The 19,834-nt window shown below is 51.3% G+C and overlaps 1 protein-coding gene across 5 annotated transcripts in view; it reads right to left on the bottom strand.

Annotated features, from left to right (window-relative positions):
* The window catches only part of ADCY3 (adenylate cyclase 3), a 98,858-nt gene extending 79,233 nt beyond the window's left edge, over positions 1 to 19,625 (bottom strand). For 4 of the 5 annotated variants that reach the window (XM_067703546.1, XM_067703548.1, XM_067703549.1 and 1 more), the window contains exons 1-2: positions 18,646 to 19,625; positions 17,324 to 18,174 (exon numbers count right to left, since the gene is read on the bottom strand). In XM_067703546.1, coding sequence (XP_067559647.1) covers positions 17,324 to 17,998 — 675 coding nt within the window. In that variant the 5' untranslated portion in view covers positions 17,999 to 18,174; positions 18,646 to 19,625. The remainder of the gene's footprint in view (positions 1 to 17,323; positions 18,175 to 18,645) is intronic. The other variant, XM_067703547.1, reaches the window with a different exon arrangement.
* Positions 19,626 to 19,834: the final 209 nt, after the last annotated feature.

Below are 19,834 nucleotides of genomic sequence, written 5' to 3'. Positions count from 1 at the left end.
GCTCTAAGCTTGCTCCCTCCTCTATGAAATGAGAATAACATGATTCCTACCTCAGGGTGGGTTTGAGAATTTGTGAAGACGATGATGTAACGCACCTGGCACGGTACTGTGCTGGGCACACAGCAAGTCTTAATAAGTGTTGGTTATTATGATTAGGTGTATGATAAATTCCCAGAATCACCACAAAACTTTGTTCCCAATTCTCCAGCTCTCTTCATCTCCTTCAATACGTCTTCTCAACACCTGGGAAGGCGGTAAGTACCAACGGCTCCCAAACCTGTTCTAAGGTTCTACCCTCAGACATTCTGCTTTCGTATATTTGGTGGAGGGCCAGGAATCTGCCTTCTGAAAAGCGCTCCTTCCCCACCCAGGAGATTCCAACGCCACCAGTCCTGTAACCTGATTGCTGCATTTTACTATTTAAATACGATTCTGTGTCCCTTGGCGCTGTCCTATAAAGTTCATCCTGATATGAACTCCCATTGTCCCTCCCTATGGCTCTCAACTGTTTTCCCACTGCCACGGCCCTCCCCCATTGCCCGTCAGCTCTCCCCGAGTCCACTGCGTGCCGGCCGGGCTGCAAGGCTGCTGATGCAGCTCCATCCCAGGACCCTGCTCCCAGCTGAAGGGCTCAGTCCCGCTCCTGTCCCTCTGCCCAATCCCTATTGGGAAGCCCCTTGTGGCAATGCCAGCAGCTGCGAGAGCCAACTGCCCAGACCATACTTATCAAGTACTTTCCGAGCCCACAGTGCTCTGCCTGCTGTGTGGGGACACCAGTAAACCTTGAACCATTCGTCAACAAGTCCTCCTCCAGCCCCTACCCGGGAGGCAGAGTGACACCATGCAATGAACAACAGCTCTGGAGCCAGACAAGTTCCTAATTATCATTCCTTAGCAAGTCCTCTAAATCAGGGGCCCTGGTATATTGCAAAAGTTACCAAAATGTGACACAGAGACATAAAGTGAGCAAATGCTGCCAGGAAAATGGTGCCAACAGACTTGCTTAACGTAGAGTTGCCACAAACCTTCAGTCTGTAAAACACACAATGTCTGAGAACCGCAATAAAGCAAAGTACAATAAAATGAGCTATGCCTATATGCATCTTCAACTTAATATAGTCTACTTCAAATATTACTACTTTACATATAGTATAAGAGTATATTTTCATTTCTTGCCTGTCTTTTGTTCTATTGTTGTCATACATTATTCTTCTATGTTATAAACTCCACAGTACATCATTTATATTTTTGCTTTAGTCTTTTAAAAAGAGATTAAAAATGAGAAAAAATAACTTTCATTTTCCCACAGATTTACTATTTAGAGGCCTATTCATTCTTCTGTGCAGTCCAAATGTCTATTTAGTATCATTTTTCTTCTGCTCGAAAAATTTTCATTAATACTTTTTGTGGTGCAGGTCAGCTGGTGATGAATTCTCTCCACTTTAATTCGTCACTTCACTTTCATTTTTTGAAGGACATTGGGTATAGAATTATAGATTGACCTATTTTTCAGTTCTATTGTCTTCTGCCCTGAATAATTTCTGGCTAGACATCTACAATCATTCTTATCTCTGTTCCTCTATGTAATGTGTCTTTTTTTTCTTTCTTTCCGGTTGTTTTTATGAGTTTCTCCTTAACTACTAGTATTAAGCAACTTGATGATGATGTGCCTTGGTAGGATTCTCTTTATTTTTACTCTTTATATTTATCTGAGTTATTTTGAGCTTCTTGAACTGTGGGTTTATAGTTTTCATCAAATTTGGAAATTTTTTCACTATTAGAAAAATGCTTTTTCTGTCTTCTCTCTGTTCTTCTTCTGGGACTCTGCTGCTCGCACTGCCTACAGAATGCAGTCAAAGCAATCTCAAATCGCTTTCTAGGTCATCCACTTGAGATCCCAAACTGCCTTCCAGCCTTCTCTTTTACTATCTCATACACCCAATTCTGCAGTCAAAAGTTCTGTGTGTGTGTGTGTGTGTGTGTGCGTGTGTGTGTGTGTGTGTATGCATCCTCACACCACTGCCCACCAGCAACTGTCTCTGCCCCTTACCAATCCAGGGCTCAAAATCTAATTTCCCCTTCATGGCACACCTCAGTACTGCCTCCTCCGTGAGAACTTTCCCAAGCAAGACAGAATGATGCCTTTTCTCTGTACTCTCACAGGTCTTGTCTGTCACAGTGGCTCCTTGAGAGCTTGCGGACATCCTGTCAAGTGATTTTGGGATGAGTCCCACCCTCAGACCCAAAAGAAAGAAAGCTATTGGACCCTGTGATGGGAGTAAGAGCGATGTTCTGTCAAAATGCGCCTATGCGAGCCTTTGCTGAGGAAGAAGTTGCGCACACAGTATTTTAGGAAAGAGTGAGTCAGGCAGCATCTCTCCTTTTTCCAAAGGGAAAAATGAGACACACAGCAGATTAAGTCAATTATACTGAGCCAGAGGAAACATCCTCCAAGGATCTTCACTCTCAGACCAGTCTCTCAATGTAGCTCTCAAGAGCTGGAAAAAAAACATTCCAGCTTCCGACGTCCTTATAAAACCAGGGGGGCAGGAGTAGGCAATCATGATCCAGGAAGCAACTCAGCTCTTGGATCCAGGTCTCTGGGGAGAGATCCCTGGCCTGGTAAGGTGTGGGAGGCCCCAAGAAAGCAAACAGAATTCCCAAAATTAGAAGAACAAAAGCAAAATGGACCACGCAACCAAGAGCAGCTCACCAGCAGAAGACAAGAAGCCTGAGGCCATCCCAGTTTTACACTGGAAAGTCTTTCAATGGCCCAGAACGCCACACCATCCCTTCAAACACGCCCACACCAGGTGACCTGCGCTCCTTCCATCTCCACCTCTCATTCTCCCCACACAACCACATGCTCAACAGCCTCCTACCTGAACAACTTCCTCCTACCACCCCAATGGCCCCTCACTCACTCCTTTCACTCCATTACCCCAATGTCACCTGCCTGCAATGCCCACCTACCCCTCCCAGCCACCCGCCTTGGACGCTCCCGTCTCCACATAAGTTCCCGAAGCAGAGCCACTCTGGCTACTTAGGAACAGACTCTCCATCTCCTGTCTGCTTCCTGCTCCTGTCACGGGGTCCCTGCCCCAGCGCACAGTGGGGCACAGTGGAGCACAGAGTGCCCTCTTTGAGGGGTCAGAAGAGTACTGGCCTAGGGGCCAGGAGACCAAGGCTACAGACAGAGGCACTGAGACTGTCTGTGGGGCCTCAAGCAAGTCACTTCCCCTCTGGGCCTCAGCATCCCCTCTGGAAACGCTCAGTAATATCTCCGAGGCCACCCCTCCTGGCATAAGCAGTATGGGCAGCAGGGGCAGAAAGCAGCAGGAACGAGATCCTCTTAGGTGCAAACCCCAAGCCCTCCAGATCTGTAAATACCACTCAAGCACAATGCAGTTTGGCACCTCCCAACAGGGATACAGTCTGGGGTTTTACACAGTGACAGATAAGCATATCATCATAGTAACACCTGCATCTGAATGGGGCTCTGTGGTTTACAAAGTGCTTCCACTCATCCTCTCATTACAACCTTGGCCACAACCCTGGAGGAGCGAGTGCGTATCACCAGCACGGCAAGATCATGAAGTGAGCACTAGTCTAGGAGCCTTATTAGCTCGTTGAGAGATTTAGTAACGAAGGCCCAGAGAGGACTAAGCAAGGTGACCAAGATCTCAGAGCTGGAAGAGGCAGATCCAGCCGCTGGAGCCCAGCACCCGGCCTGGCGGCTGGCTCGTGCTCACGGGGCTCCCACCCCCTATTCTCCTCACTTACCGAGGAGGAAACCAAGCTCAGCAACATCAAATGGTTTTCCTGAGACCTGCGCCCACAGGGGCAGAGTTTGAGCTCCACTCCTGTTCACTGAAGAGTTGGTGATAAAACAGGCAAAGTCACAAACACAAAGGATGTCAGCACTCGGTGGGTACGTGGATACGACGACGCTTCCTCTCAGCTAGAGGAGCGGCTGCAGGTGCACGCGAGGGGCCACCAGAGTGGACCCCATGTGGGGGCCCCTGGCTGAAGGAGGGAAGGGCTTCAGTTCATGGGGACACGTCACCACCTCGAGGGGGACACCAGCTACCGGAGAGGAATGTGTGGACGTTAGCGCTGACAGGTTTGCTTCGCTGATCTGCCGAAACTTACATACACAACCTCTCAATCCTAAATGTACACATATCACATAACAATGCAAATTCACAGAATGCTCTCTGGAAGTATACCCACCACACACTTGGCAACAGCTGCCTAGGGTGGGGGGGGGCGGCAGAGGAAAGGGGGGCTTCTACTTTTATGCTTCGTACTTCTGCCTCGGTTGAATTATTTCTTACAATAAGCACAACACATGATATAGAAAAAAATCAATCGTCACATCTATCGATCTGTAAAAAGGGACCCAATGTTAACAGTAGGTATCCTTGAAAGATAATATCATGGGTAATATTTTCCCGTACTACTTAGTATTTCCCAGGCTTTCCACAATGAGCACATCTATTACTTTTATATTAAACAGAACGATATGAAGTGAAATTGCCATTGTTTGCACGTTGAAAGTGGTTGGATATTGGCCATTTCATGCGATTCAGCTTACTAAAAATTCATGCATCAACATTCAACAACTATTTATGGAGGGACTGCTCTGCGCCAGGTCCATATCCAGATGATTCTTTTTTATTTTTTTTTAAAGAAAGTAAATAAACCAGGACTTCCCTAGTGGCACAGTAATTAAGAATCCGCCTTCAAAAAAAAAAAAAAGAATCATCCTGGCAATGCAAGGGACACGGGTTCGAGCCCTGGTCCAGGAAGATCCCACATGCCCACATGCCGCGGAGCAAATAAGCCCGTGCACTGCAACTACTGAGCCTGCGTTCTAGAGCCAGCAAGCCACAACTACTGAGCCTGCATGCCACAACTACAGAAGCCCACGCACCTAGAGCCCGTGTTCCGCAACAAGAGAAGCCACCACAATGAGAAGCCTGTGCACTGCAACAAAGAGTAGCCCTGGCTCACCGCAACTAGAGAAAGCCCGTGCGCAGCAGTGAAGACCCAATGCAGCCAAAAATAAATATTTATTTTTTAAAAAAATGTAAATAAACCAAGCTGGGCCTCCCTTGTAGGCAGGACCCGAGGTTACTGTCTCTGTATCCCCAGGAACTTGTGTAAACATGTGTCCAGACCATACGTGTTTGGCTGAGTGAAAAGATAAATTTGTAGACAGAAGGACAATAGATGTCCATCAACAGGCACACACATGCAATTATACATCCTAAGTAATCAACAACAAACACAGTATCCCTGTAGGAAAAGAAGAGGGCAGACAAAGAAGAGGACGGGTCAGATTCTGGGTAACCTGGTAATCGTGCTGATCTTTATTGCTCCGGCAGGGCGACAGGAACAGAGAAGCAGTGGGAAAGGGAGAGGTATAGGGGGCGTGCAGGCTGCAGAGGGACACGGCCGTGGTCAGAGGGCAGCCCAGGGAGGCAAACATACCTCCAGCCCCGAGCAGCAGTTCCAGTGGAACGGTCCCTGGGAACAAACAGTTCCTCAGTCGCCCCAATCCCTTAAACAGCACACCCTGCCAGGCCGGGAACATTCCGTCAGTCTCTGGAGAGCTGTCCTGCCATCTAAGCAGCAGTGGGCTCCTCTCTATTAACTTCAATTTTCACGTGGACTATAATTCTTTTATTAAGACCTGATGCCTAAATTTTCCAGGAGTGGAGACCACCCTCCCCACCAAACCTCAAATTACAGCTGTAGAATTTTACCTCTAGCATTTGTGTCCTGCGACAAGGCAAGATGGGCAGGGTTCTTAGAGCAGGCAGGGGGAAATGCGTGTAAAACGGAAGAAGGTGGACTTCCCTGGTGGCGCAGTGGTTGAGAGTCTGCCTGCCGATGCAGTGGACGCGGGTTCGTGCCCCAGTCCGGGAGGATCCCACATGCCACAGAGCGGCTGGGCCCGTGAGCCAAGGCCGCTGAGCCTGCACGTCCGGAGCCTGTGCTCCGCAACGGGAGAGGCCACAGCAGTAAGAGGTCCGCGTACCGCAAAAAAAAAAAAAAAAAGGGGGGGGAGAAGGCACCCCAAGCACCACGTTTCAGTTTGCAGCCAAAGAGAAGTGCTAGCATGATGTAAGGTCCGGAAATGTCACCTGAGGACTTCTTGAAAAAGTTCAATGGGTTAGGCTGAAGAGGAGACAGAGAGAGAACAAGATGGCTGAACTCAAATATTAGGAGGGCTGCTGGGTAGAGAACAAGAGGCAGACGTGTGCACTTCCTCTGGATAAACTAGAACCAGGACCAGATGCTAAGAGGGGGCAGGATGGGGCTCCAGTAGGAGGGCCAGGAGCAAAGCTTATCCACCCTCTGTAAAACCTGCTGACCTTACATGCACAGCTGGCAGGATCCTCTCCAAAACTTTCCTGCACATCTGCTCCGACTTCTGGAGTGTCTCCCAAAAGTCAGTTGTGTTTAGTCCCAAACCTGCTTATGTCAGTTGTTTTTTGGTATTACATTTACATAACTTACTGAAGAACCTAAACAGATAAAATATGAGTATGAAAGACAGTTGTTATTTCTAAGAAAAGTAAAGTGAACATTTTGGAAGTTCCTGAATAAATGTAAGTAGCTAATAGAAACTGCTGCTGAATTAGACGTGGGCAAAACTGCAAAAATTTAGCCCCCCCAAAAAAAGTCATAAAAATCTAGGATTCTGTACCTAGATTATTTCCAAGTGACTTTTAATCCTCCCTCCACTTTAAGGAAACTAGAAATTACAGAGGACACATCTTAGCTACAAAAGGCCTCAAGGAACACCAACAAGAGCACCCAGATGCGAAGGAAAGATTTTTCCTTTCCACAAAAGCAGCTAAATGTTTTCAACTGAAATAAGCTATTTTAAATGCATATAAATGTATATATTTATGTGCAATTTTTTGTGATTGCTGGATTCTACTGACTTTTAAAAATCTACTTTGTTGAGTTATAGTTTGCATACAATAAAGAGCACCCGTGTAAAATGTGTATTTTGGGAATTCCCTGGCGGCCCAGTGGTTAGGACTCTGCACTTCCACCGCAGGGGGCCGGGCTTCAATCCCTGGTTGGGGAACTGAGATCCCCCAAGCCACGTGGCACGGCCTAATAATAATAATAGTAGATAATAAAATGTATATTTTGACGAGTGTTGACAAATTCACACAGCTGTGTGACTACATCCACAATCACCACAGGGAATGCTTCCTTCACCTCAGAATGTTCTTTGTGCCCCATCCAAACCCCCCCTCGCCCCACAGTGTCGAAGGCATCATGGCTCTTACACACACAATGTGTCAAGGTCATCCAATGACCACCGGTGCTTACCACCATCTAGCTTTGTTTTTACTCCCTTTTTTTCCACATACAGTAAAATTCACTCTCTTTGGTGTATCATTATGTGTTCTGACACACAGCTGTGTGACCACTATCACAATAATTTAACTTTTTGCATTAACTGACCAACCACCTGTCTCAATCTCATCAGATTAGAGGACTTGCATTGCATTTGGACCTAGAAGGCTTGGGCTTGACACCAACCACACTGCATCTTCACTCTATCCTGGGCACTTTATTACCCCTGTAAATTGAACTGTGAGCTCCACGATCTTTTCTACCGCTAAATCCAGTGATAAGTGTCATGAGGTGTGCGTGAAAACGAACAAAATGAGGCCACCCAGGAGCAACGGGGACACCCCACAGCCCTGTGTCCCCTTTATTCGCAATAAAGGGAACAAGCTCCACACAGCTCAAGCATTCAACCTAATGGAAGAGCAGGTTTGACACTCCTCCAGTCCAAATCATTCCAGAGACTTCCTTCCCTGTCTCCCCCACCTGCCACTAAATTTTTTTTTAAACATCTTTATTGGAGTATAATTGCTTTACAACATTGTGTTAGTCTCTACTGTACAATAAAGTGAATCAGCTATATGTATACATATATCCCCATATCCCCTCCCTTTTGCGTCTCCCTTCCACTCTCCCCGTCCCACCCCTCTACGTGGTCACAAAGCACCGAGCTGATCTCCCTGTGCTATGCGGCTGCTTCCCACTAGCTATCTGTTTTACATTTGGTAGTGTATATATGTCCATGCCACTCTCTCACCTCGTCCCAGCTTACCCTTCCCCCTCCCCGTGTCCTCAAGTCCATTCTCTACGTCTCCTGCTACTAATCTTAACTGATTCCTCCAAAAAGAAGGAATAAAGGAAAAAGATATTAAGTGAAAAGCCACGGCTGTGATGCAAACCAACAACCCTGCATCAAAAGTACAGAATTCTTTGTCCTCACAGGGAACTTCAACTGAAAAGCATGCGTCTCGTTTCTAAGACAACAACAAGAAAAATGGTGGCCCAGCAAAAAAATTGATAAATAAATAATGGGGTGATGAGTGTCTGATGACCCAATCCAGGTGCCCTGCAGACATCCAGAGCATGGAGCTGCTCTTCCCTCCCTTGGGGTTGGCCCCAGCTTTTTAAACATTCCTCTCCATCAGAGCCACTAATACTAATGACAGCGACAGCCAAAGCAACAAGCATTTTTCTAGCGCCAGCTGTGTATCCGGGCCTGCACCAACCAAAAGGACATGTTTTCATCGCTAGTGTGTGTTTCATCCCTACACTAACCCAGCGAAGGAGGTGTTATTAGGCCACTTCACAGAGCAGAAACTAGACTTAGACTGAATAATGTACACAGGATCCCCCAGCTGGTAAGTGGGGGGAGCCAGGAAGTAAACCAAGTCAATGACTATGAAGCCAGGGCTCTCAGATTCCCGAAGCAGAAAAGCCCACCCACGGGTCAGGCTTCTGAGGCCCCTGGGTTAGTTTAAAATGTAGAGGTCAGTTGGTCTGAGACAGGACACTGAAGGGACAGGACATGGTGGTTCCCTAAAGTAACCACCTACATTGGGCCCTTTACTGAAATAAAGAGGCAGTGTCCCAGATCTGTCCCCAGAGATGGGCAATATAATATTCACAACTGCAACCCCAATTTAGGGAAGGGGGATTAATGTGTCTTCCAGAGTGCTCAATACTGCACGATGAAAGATAAACTGTAATCATGTGTAGGAGTTTAGAAAACAGAGTGCTGACAGGTGAGAAACTGTGGCACTCTTCTGGCAATCTGGGGGAAGCTGTGTCTAGCTGACAGCGTCGCCCAGTGCTGGGAAACGAGCCCGGGGGCGGCAGGGGGCAGCTCCCAGCCCCAGCCTGGGAAGATGACCGCCCCCCAGCACCAGGCAATGCCCTTTGCTCAGATCCCCCTCCAGGAAATTAGTGATGTGGTTTCTTAGGAATTTGCAGTAAATCTGTGCCAAGTAACAGAGTATTCCCCTTCCTGGGAGGGTGGGAAGGGCCACCTACCACCAGCAGGTCGGTGACTAAGCCTTGGGCTTATGGGTCAGTCTCTTAAGAATGAGACCCAGGGGGATCAATGCCCCAGGGCCTGGTCCCCTTGGGTGAAAAACTCAGCCTTCCAGGTGCAGCCGAGGAGCCCACCTAGGGCCGACTCTGGCCTGGAAAGGTGGCTGCCCAGCCTGACGCTGCCAGCTCTGACTCAGCTGGCCCCACGTTACATTTCATGGGGACCAGCCCTAAAATGACGCGGAACACAACCCACAACCACGGAAATCCCGCCAGGGTTCCAATCCAGTCTGCTTACGCTGGGGTTTTGAATGGGGGTAAAGCGTGAGGTGGGATTTCTTCTGAAACGTGTCATTTTCTTTTCTGTTTACAACAAAGAAAGTGCTCTTGAAGAGAGGAACGGGAAAGGGGAAGACAAGGTTTCATTACTAATCAAAGCAAATTTCTTCAGAACCACAAAGAGGAATTTTGCTGGGAGAAACAGCTGAAACCGTGATCAGAGGAAGGAAGGAGCATTAGATATAAAATCACCAGGAGGGGACAGGAGAGAGGCCATGGGCCTGCTAGTATTACATACAAATAATAATAAGTAAATGAAATATAGATGATAAATACATAAAATTAATAAATTAAGAGTAACCAAATGCCCTACAGAAAAGGAAGAGTTGAGTTAATTATGGTACATTTAGCCAACATCATATTATGCAGCCATTAAAAATGATGATTGCAAGGCTTCCCTGGTGGCGCAGTGGTTCAGAGTCCGCCTGCCAATGCAGGGGACACGGGTTCGTGCCCCAGTCCAGGAAGATCCCACATGCCACAGAGCAGCTGGGCCCGTGGGCCATGGCCGCTGAGCCTGCGCGTCCGGAGCCTGTGCTCCGCAACAGGAGAGGCCACAACAGTGAGAGGCCCGCGTACCGCAAAAAAAAAAAAAAAAAAAAAAAAGAAGTGGCAAAGGAGTACTGATTAGCACTCTTGAAGAGTTATATAAGTCTTGCTTTAAAAACATCATTCTCTAATCACTTAGGTTAGTACCAGAACATTTCCCTAGCCTGGATCTAACCAAAAATTTATCAAACTGTCAACCAGAGTTGATGAGGAAGGAAGTAAAGATAAAAGCAAAGCAGGAAGGTATTTATTCAACAAACATTTATAGAGTGACAGTCAGGACCAAGGCACTGCAAGGGGCTGCAGAGGGCCTGTACTATTGGTCTTACTCTCCTTGAGGCAAACAACAACCTGCTAGGAAGACAAATTTGACATGTTTCTGAAGGATGCACACTGGCAAATTCCCACCTCCTGGGAAAGGAATACAAACGCCAGAGCCAGGCTGCCCATCTAGCTGACACGTGGACAGAAAGGTCCGGCACTGGTGCTGGGGTCGTGACTAGAGGCAGGTGTACCTCCCCGTAACCTAGTGCAGTACCCTGGACAGAGAGGGTATGCGTGTTGGAAAAGTTAAGAAAAAAATTCTTCTTCTGAAGGTAAGGTAAGGCAAAGCCCATGCAGGTGAACCACGAGCCATCATCTTTTCATGTGCAATGCAGTTTCTAACTTTCTGAAAAATCTTAGAAATGATGGATTGGCTCTCATAGAGAACCAATACCTTCAAAAAGTTATATACAGTCATCTCTCAGTATCTGGAGAAGACTGGTTCTAGGGGCCTCCGTGGATATCAATGGCATATATAAAATGGCATAGTACAACGAAGACAGTTGGCCCTCCATATCTGCAGGTTTCACATTCACAGATACAGAGGGCTGACTATACAGCCAACTATACAGTGGACCACATTTCTCACTTCTGAGGCATCCTGTGGTACCCCAGCCAGACTCATGGCTCTCTTCATCTCTTCTCCCCAACATCCACCACGTGCCACCTGGTTTAGTAAACAGCCTCAGAAGACGGCTGCCCTCCATTCCTTCCTTCCCTGTATGTACATATCACCCTCATGCCAAGGCGTAGAATCAATTTCCCCTTATCTTGCACCTGGGTTACCCCTGTGATGTGCTTTGACCAATAGTGATGGGTCTAGCCTTTAAAACCTCTGAGAGCTACCACTGTCTCCCAGACACCACCATGCTCCACCATGCTGTGAGGAAGCCCAAGCTAACCACTTGGAGGGGTCACTGGAGAAGCTCGACGGCTTTAGACATGTGAGTAAGGCCTTCTTAGAGCTTGCCAACAAAGCTGTCAGCTGAATGCCGGCAATGAATGAAACAGTCCAGGCAGCCAAGTGAGTGACCTCGGCCAGTGCCACGTGAGGCAGAGAAGCATCCAGCTCAGCACGGTCAACCCAGAGAATCATGAGATAAACTGTTATTGTTTTAAGCCAAGAACAGTTGTTATTGCTTTAAATTTTGAGGTTATATGTTATATAACCACGGATAACTGAAACAGGGTAAATGAAGGAATACATGTGCAGTAACGCCACTGAGAAACGGGCCAACCCACAATAGTGAAGTTCCTAGAGAGCCCAAATGTAATCCTTATTTGTCCAAATGTGTTCTTATCCATTTCTGACAAAAACGTTTTTAGAATGCAGTATTAGACCTCACTTTATACTGACTGTAATTTAATATTCTCTTGAAGTGGGCGTCATGATTACAGATATTGGTGACTACAATGTCCTGTAATGTAACAATGCCTCCTAAAGGGGCATAAGGAATGTCGGCTGCAACACGGAACCCCCAGACAGCTCTGCTCCTTGATCAGTGGCAATACTTCTGCCCCTAGAAACACCTCCTCAACCCCCATGTTGTTCCTTCTCATGGTTGTGGGTGGAGAAACTAAAGACCCAATCCTGTTGGAACTGTATCTCAACAGACTCTTAGGGAAGATCTTTTATGACTGCAGAAGAGAAGGAACTCTGGAATCCCACTGACCTAGATTCGAACCCTGCTCCTCTACCTTCTAGCTATGTGGCTCCGGACAAACCATTTCACTCATCACACATTTCAGTTTCCCCATCTGTAAAAAGGAAATACTGTCTACCTCTTGCTGGAAAATACTTGACTGAAATACAGCAAGAGTTCAGCACACTGAGTACCTTGTCCATCCCCATGTTCGCTGGGTTTCCACCTAGGGGTTACCTCTGAGCTCACACGTCTGAGCGTCGGTCAGGACTGTACCCGCGGTAAAGCAGATCATCACGAGTACATATGTTCATGAGGGGACAGCTGGGGGTTGGCTGAAGGTTTATTCAGGGTTGAAGCACCCTACTGGGATTCACTGCACATTGATGAAGAAATTGCAGAATAACCTGGAGTCCTAGCAATTCTGCCTCTTGGAGATTTCACCAGACCTTGGCATGGAGACTGGTGCCTGGACCTGGCCCCACTGACGCGGCCCTCTCCGGAAAAACCCGGCTGATGACAAAGTGTTGATTTAAAATAATAAACACGAGGACTCCCATGTGCATGGCAAAATGTCAGTGAAATCACGTGGGTGAAAGGTGGGACCTAAAATGCATTTGCACGATGATGCCAGACTGGAAACACCCTGTTTACACACAGAAAAGGATCAGAAAAGGCCCCAGAGAAATGTGACCAGGGGAAGCACTGAGGGGGGAACTTTCTGCAAAGTTGTTCACATGTTCAATAATTGACTATTCTTCCCCCACGTGCAGCTGGATTCGATGGCCTCCTGGTCCCCTTCTGTGCATTTCCTTATTATCCCGGTTCCTACATGATACCCATCTGCACGCTTTTTGTAGAGGATGAGCCATCTGTGGGACAGGGGCAGAGCCCAGGGCCAAAGGACCAAGAACTGGGTTGGCTTTGCCCCCTCCCAGCCTGTGTCCTGCACACACGCCTCAGCTGCTCAGAGCCCCAGGCTGCTGCCTCCCCGCCTAGCTCCCGTTCCTGCTTCCCCCACTCACTTCTCATACACTCCTGGCCACGTTCCCAACAGGAACATTCTGTCACAGGCTTCTCCCTGCCCTTGCAACCAATTCCCAGGGTGAAACAGAGGGGCGCTTCCTATGATATTTTAGGTCCTCCCACCTCTTGGCACTGTTCTTCAACACTGCTTATAGCAAAGGCATCTGGGGGCAGCCACAGATGCAGGAAGGAGGCCCAGATGCCAGCTTCCAGAGAAAAAGAGGCTTTCAGGGAAGCCCCCTGCCCTCACACCCACCATCTCACTCACCAGTGATCCCTCCCCAGTTACCCAGCCCCTCTGTCTTCTCTTGTCCTCCTGAGCCTCAGTTTCCTCATCTGTAAAATGGAGCCAGTAACACCCAGGAGTGATTGAGACGATGTGTATGAACTTTAGCTCCAGCCTACAGACAGGGCATCTGAAGCATCAGCTTCCCCCGGAGCCGAATATTCATTCACTGGGCGAATGATTTGCTCTGTGATTTGTAGGTGTGAAAGGAATCCCACATCCACTGCTCTATCATGTTCTCATTTGTGAATAAAGGTCTTAACAGGCTAGTAACTCCAAGAGAGAGTTTTGCCCCTAAATAGCCTTTCTGCCGTGAAATAAAGCTATAAAATATGTTTCAGGGGTTCCTCGCTCCTAGCTTGCCACAGTCTCACTCCTTTCAGGACCCTGTCAGAAGCTAACAGGTGTCTGTGGGCACATGTGAGGGTCCTGGGAGCAGCCACGGGCCGCAGGAATGTTCCCTACCTCGGCTGCATTTTCTCCCCACTCCCATCTCCCCCTTCATCCTCCCCCATCAGCAGCTACCTGGTCCTGCCCTCCACCCCCTCCTGCTTCATCAGCTCACCCCTTGGGCGGCTCGGGGTGAGTAAAAGGCAAGCTGGGCCAGGAGCCAGGCAGGGGGAGGAATGTGGGAAAGGCCTGCCGGCCGCAGCTTGCTCCTCCCTCCCTCCAACCCCACGCCGCGCTCTCCTCCACCACAGCCTCCGACGACATGATCTGACGCCCTTCAGTTCCAGACCCCAAAGGCTGCGAGGCCATACCTGTTGCTCAGTTAGAGCCACCCATCCACTGATAAACGAAGCCCCAGCATCGCCCCATCCCACAGCCCCGGACTCCACCTGCTGTTCAGTGGGAACCCTGACCTGCCTACCTCCCAAGAACCCAGGCAGCGCAGGCTGTGTGGCTTGTCTCTGACACTTCAGGCTACCCTGAGGCCCCTGTGTCCTTCTGTCTTTCTCCCACAGAGCCAAACATGGGTTTGAGGGGACGAAGGGTGCAGAGGAAGAAGACTTGGGCACTGGAAAGGTGCCTTCGGTGCTGCCGGTGACAGCAGCACTCACAAACCCCCAGAAATCCAGTGTCTTGCTTCTAACTGGGAAACTGGGTTCATCCCCCCACCAGCCCAGAAGGGGGTCCCTGGCTGGAACCAACAGGTGACGGGAGAAGAGAAAGAAAAAGGGAGTCTATGGGCAGAAGAAAGCAAAGCAAGGAGGTGCCGGGGGCTGGGGCTACTCTGATTGTGGGGGGAGATGGGGTCTGGTTGCCGGTTCTCATATCCCTGTCCTCCAGCCCCTGCCCACTCCTATCCCTGATGGTGCCCCATGCCGGGAGGTAACAGGGGACCAGGGGAGCTGCAGGCAGGTGAGCGAGCTTCATTCCATGGCCGGGGGGTCTGTGTCTAGGTGCTCTCTCCATGACAACACGGGGCCACAGGGGGCTCAGAGTTCCACCGTATTCTGAGAGACCAAATGCAGGGACACTGTGACTTAAGACTTTGGTGAGTGGGCCTGGGAACCCAGGCACCTTTTAAAAAGTCACATGATGGGACTTCCCTGATGGTCCAGTGGGTAAGACTCCACGCTCCCAATGCAGGGGGCCTAAGTTTGATCCCTGGTGGGGGAACTAGATCCCACATGCATGCCGCAACTAAAGATCCTGCATGCTGCAACTAAGACCTGGTGCAGCCTAAATAAATATTTTTTAAATTGTTAAAAATAAAAAAATATATATATATATAAAAAGTCACATTAGTCCCAAACAAGTGACTCAGAAACTTCTGGAACACAGCCCACTGAAAGCTGGGGCCTCCTGCATTCTATCTCGGGCTCCCACATGGACCTTGGGAGTCACCTCTCCCTCCCCATCTAGTCCCAAAGCTGCACCCAAGGCACTGCCTCCATGTCAAGGTCATGCTCTCCTGGGATGCTAATATTGCTATTCTTGATTTACTTATTTTTCTATCTTTTTTTTCTGTTTCCTAATCTTTTGGAGTTTTTCTTAGCAGCGCCCAAAGGACACCAGCAATCAAGGGTTCAGCCTCTTGGGCTCCAGTGGGGAAAATTTCTGATTTGCTCCCTTCATGGGCAGCAAAGCACATGGGAAACTCATGTGGTCCAGGGGCCCTGGCAGAGAGGAATGGGCTAGAAGTGACTGTTCAGTAAAAGGAAAGGGTTCAGAGTTTGATCCCAGGCCCCAGAGGCTGCCATGCCCACCTATCTGCCCCCAAGCTGTGCTTGTCACCGATTCCTGACAGGAATGCCTCTCGCCATTCTTGCCCAGACAGCTTCCAGCAGGGCCCTCAGCTGGCAGCAGCACAACCTTAGGTTCAACAAGCCGGAAGTCATGAGGGGAATGGCAGGCTGTCACCCTTTACGCACAGGGCATTGGGAGAAAAAGGGACCTTTCTGTGTGCCTGTACCAATCCGTGTGCACCAGCCCAGGGCTGGGCCCCTGGAGCATCAACACACAAAGCTTCTGTGAGAGAGGACACTGTGTGAGCCAGAATGGGAAAACAGGAAGAATATTGGTCCAAGAACTAGGAAAAATTTAAAACAGAAGAAAAACCTGTGTTTCAATCTAACTAAGCGGGAGGCAATGGGACGGCCCCACAGGTTTCTTGCATCAACCACCAACGGCACTGCTGCGCCCCTGGACACTCAGCCCCCAATCACAGGAGACTAATGGCTTTGGCCAAGATGGCGGTAGCAGTGTGACGTAGTAGCAAGAGCACTGAAATGGGAATCTAGAAATGGACATTCCAGCCGCTGACTGCTACAACTAGCTGTGCGGCCTTAGAGAGGTCACTCTCCATCTCTGGGCTCATATATAAAATAAGCAGGTAGTGGGTAGGACGCACAGCTGTGGAACTCATTGACTCTAAGCCCTGTGGAGTCCCCGCCCCCAGATAGGTTACCAGATAATAAGTGCAGAAGGCCAGGAATCACATCTCCCGATCTCTGCAGCCCCTCAGAAACTACTCAGGGTCTTGGCACCCAGTGGGACCACAAGACTATCTATTAGTTAAGCTGAGGCCAAAATTTCGCCCCTTCCACAGGAAGGCATCCTCCGGAACCAGCAGACACCCCCTCACTGTGGCCGGCGACCCTGGCCCCGTTTGCATCCCCATGACATGCCTTCTGTGGGGAGACCACCACTTCCTACATCATCTGACTGCTCGGGCACCCTGAGCTCCCAGCAGAAGTGGGATTTACGACAAACACACAGTCCTTCACGTCTCCTTATCTGAGGTTACCCACAACCTTTGATCTTAATAACAACCACTTTAGGCAGGCCAACTCTGTCCCCATTTGACAGAGGGGCACTGAGCCCACACACTCAGTCTCTCGCCGAAACCAGTCGATGACAAGCTAGAGACCAGAAGCCAAGGGTGCCCTCTTTCCCCACAAGAGGTCTTCCCAGCAGAGCTCAACGACAAACACAAGGCTGCCTCGCTCAAGACCAGGCCCAGGCGGGCCTTCCTGCCACCCACGCGGGCTGGGCACAGGTGACAGAGTGGCCAATGTTCGGAAATCCTCCAACCCCTAAGGCCAACCACAGACAAGCTCTATTGCAAAACCAGGGGTTGAGGGAGAGCTGGTCCTTCCTGCACAGGCAGATGAGAACCCCAGACCACGACCCCTGCCCCCCGACATTCTGACTCAAGGGCAAAGAAAACAATGCCACCCCCATCTCCAAAACGGGTACCACCTCAGCTGAGAGCTGCTGGGAAGAGAAGCCGCTGGGTGGGACAAAAGGTGGGACTCACCTCCCTCAGCAACTGCATCCCCTTCAGCCCGTCCCGCTGCTGCTGGGCCACGGTGACCCCCAAGACGAGCGTGTGCACGACGCAGGAGACCACAGAGATGATGACGATGGGGCTGAGGCTGAGGGGCAGCGTGATGAAGAAGGAGAAGACAAAGAAGGCCTGCCAGCCCACCGTGTCGCTGGCTGCATGGGCGCGGGAGAAGTTCAGGCCCAGGTAGGAGAAGACCTGGGCTGTTATCAGCAGCCACAGCAGGTAGGGCACCACTTTCCGGGTGACCCGGTTGGGCAGCAGCCCCTTTTTGCAGAGCACAAACAGGATGATGTCCAACACCAGCCCGACCCCGGCCACAGCCAGGGGAGCCAGCTTGTCACTGGAGAAGACCACCGCGCACATGACCACCACGTAGCAGTCGAAGAGGGCCGCGAATACCACCAGCACCAGCAGCGTCTCGTGGCGCTGCCTTTTGAAGTAGGTCTGGTACAGGTTCTCCAAGGACTCCGGCACGAAGGTCAGCCGCATGAAGCGAGGCAGGCACAGGCAGGATCCCGAGTTCCGGACAGAGATCTCATGGGTCCGGCCCACCCTGCGGTCAGGGTCAGAGGGCAGGCTGACGGAGTACTCGGCTGAGTACTCGGCCGAGTACTCAGGATCGGAGAAGCCCTGGGTCCTCGGCATCCTGGCTGGTGTCTGCTTCCACTGGCTCTGGAGAAGCGGACGGTGAACAGAGGAAGGACTCTGGAATGGGCCACCTACCAGGGCTCTTGGGGACCTGGGGCAGGCTGACGGCCGGCCCCCTCGGGCAGGAACACAGAGCTGGCTTCCCCGGCACAGGCAGCACTGACCATCTGGAACTTAAAAGGACATCACTGAGTAGAAGCCCATCTTCCTTTCTACCTGTGCTTTCTCCACAACCCACTCCAGCTGTCCTCAAAGAATCCTTGCTCCAAGGGGCTCCAGAACCAGGGCCGTTCTCCCGCCTCCCCATGCTCACTCCACCACCCGACCACACACACTTAGTCCTGTCCGCCCAAACACTCCCGTCTCCTGTCTCTGCCTATGGACGGGCCTGGCCACCTCTCCATCCGTCGCACCCTTGGTCATCTCGTCTCTCTCAGTCCCTGACTTCTTCACATAAATCTCCTCCAGGCCCAAGCCCTAGAAGGTCTAGATAAAACATGCTAGAAAAAAACCCAGAGCCATCCTGGGGGTTCCCGAATCTTCCTCTGTTTACTTCCTTTCCCATCCAGCCCCTCGGCCACTCAGGCTCCCCACCTCGGGGCACTGTTTGCCCTCCGGAAGGCTGGCCCTGCCCCTCCGTTTACCTGTGCAGAAACTCGGGAGCCGCGTGGTCCGGGCTGGTCCCCTCGCGGGCTGCGAGGCCGAGTCACGCGTGCAGCGGGAGGGGACAGGAGGGCTCAGCGCGCCCGGGGGCTGCTTCCCACGGAGCCGCGCCGCCCCGCCAGAGCCACGGTCCCCGGCCGGGGCGCGACTCTCCCGCCGTCAGGCCGGGAATCCGGCCGGGAGAGGCGCAGGACTGCCCCTCAGCATCCACAGGCGCCCGGCCGCAGGAGGAAGGAGGAGGAGGCGGCGGCGACGGAGGCTGGAAAATTCGGGGGCGCCCGCCCCTAGGGCTGCGGCTCGCGGGGCCGGCATGCGCGGCCGGCCCCCTCCCTCTGGCCCCTCAGTGGTCGCGACGGCGCGGCTAGGGGCGCACCCGTGGCCCTCCGCGGCGGGAGCGAGGGCCGAAGCCGGGGAAGCCCGCCAGCATCCTCTGGCCCGCCCGCGCGCCGAGCGGAGCTAGCCGAGTCGGGGCGCTGCGCGCTGCACAGTGAGTCCCCGCGCGGCGCTGGCGTCTCCGGGGCCACGCGCGCTCCAGGCCCCGGGAGGCGGGCGGCGCCCCTCTCTCCCCGCAGTCGCCGCCCTCTCGACGAGCGCGTCCGTAGTGGGGGGGGGGGGGGGCGGGGGTGAGGCGCCCGGCTCCAGACCTGGCCCGGCGGGGGGAAGGAGGAGAAGCGTGAGGAGGAGCGCGGGGGCGAGTTGCAGGGCCCCTGGCGGCCCCAAGCTCCGACACCGGGCGGCGAGCTGGCGGCGACGGCTGCGTGGAAGCTCGGAGTGGGCGGTGGCAGGAAGGATGGGTTAATCAGCGCCTTTCCCCCCGCAGGCCCGTCTCAGAAGATAAAAGCCCGGGACGTGCCCTCCCGCAGGTGAGGCGCGCTAGGGGCATCCCGGGCGCCCCCTCCTCTGCCGCAGCTTCCTTCCGGGCTCGGAGAGGCGGGGGCTGAGGTTTGCGGACGGCTCCCCCCGCCGGTGCGCCTGGCCTGTGTCCCCGCCCACCCTGGCAGCTTTCCGCAGAAGGGCCCGCAGCTGAGCCTGGTTCTTGAAGGAAGCGGGTAGGAGTGGCCCAGGAGGCACGTGGAATTGGGAGAGAACCTGCTTCAAAAAGATCTCTTGTGCACATTCCACCTGTTTGAGGCGTTTTTGAATTTACAAACTCTGTTAAAAACTCAAATG

Source organism: Pseudorca crassidens, chromosome 14 (assembly GCF_039906515.1).
Source record: "Pseudorca crassidens isolate mPseCra1 chromosome 14, mPseCra1.hap1, whole genome shotgun sequence".
NCBI lineage: Eukaryota > Metazoa > Chordata > Mammalia > Artiodactyla > Delphinidae > Pseudorca > Pseudorca crassidens.
This window is presented reverse-complemented; position numbering and strand designations above follow the sequence as displayed.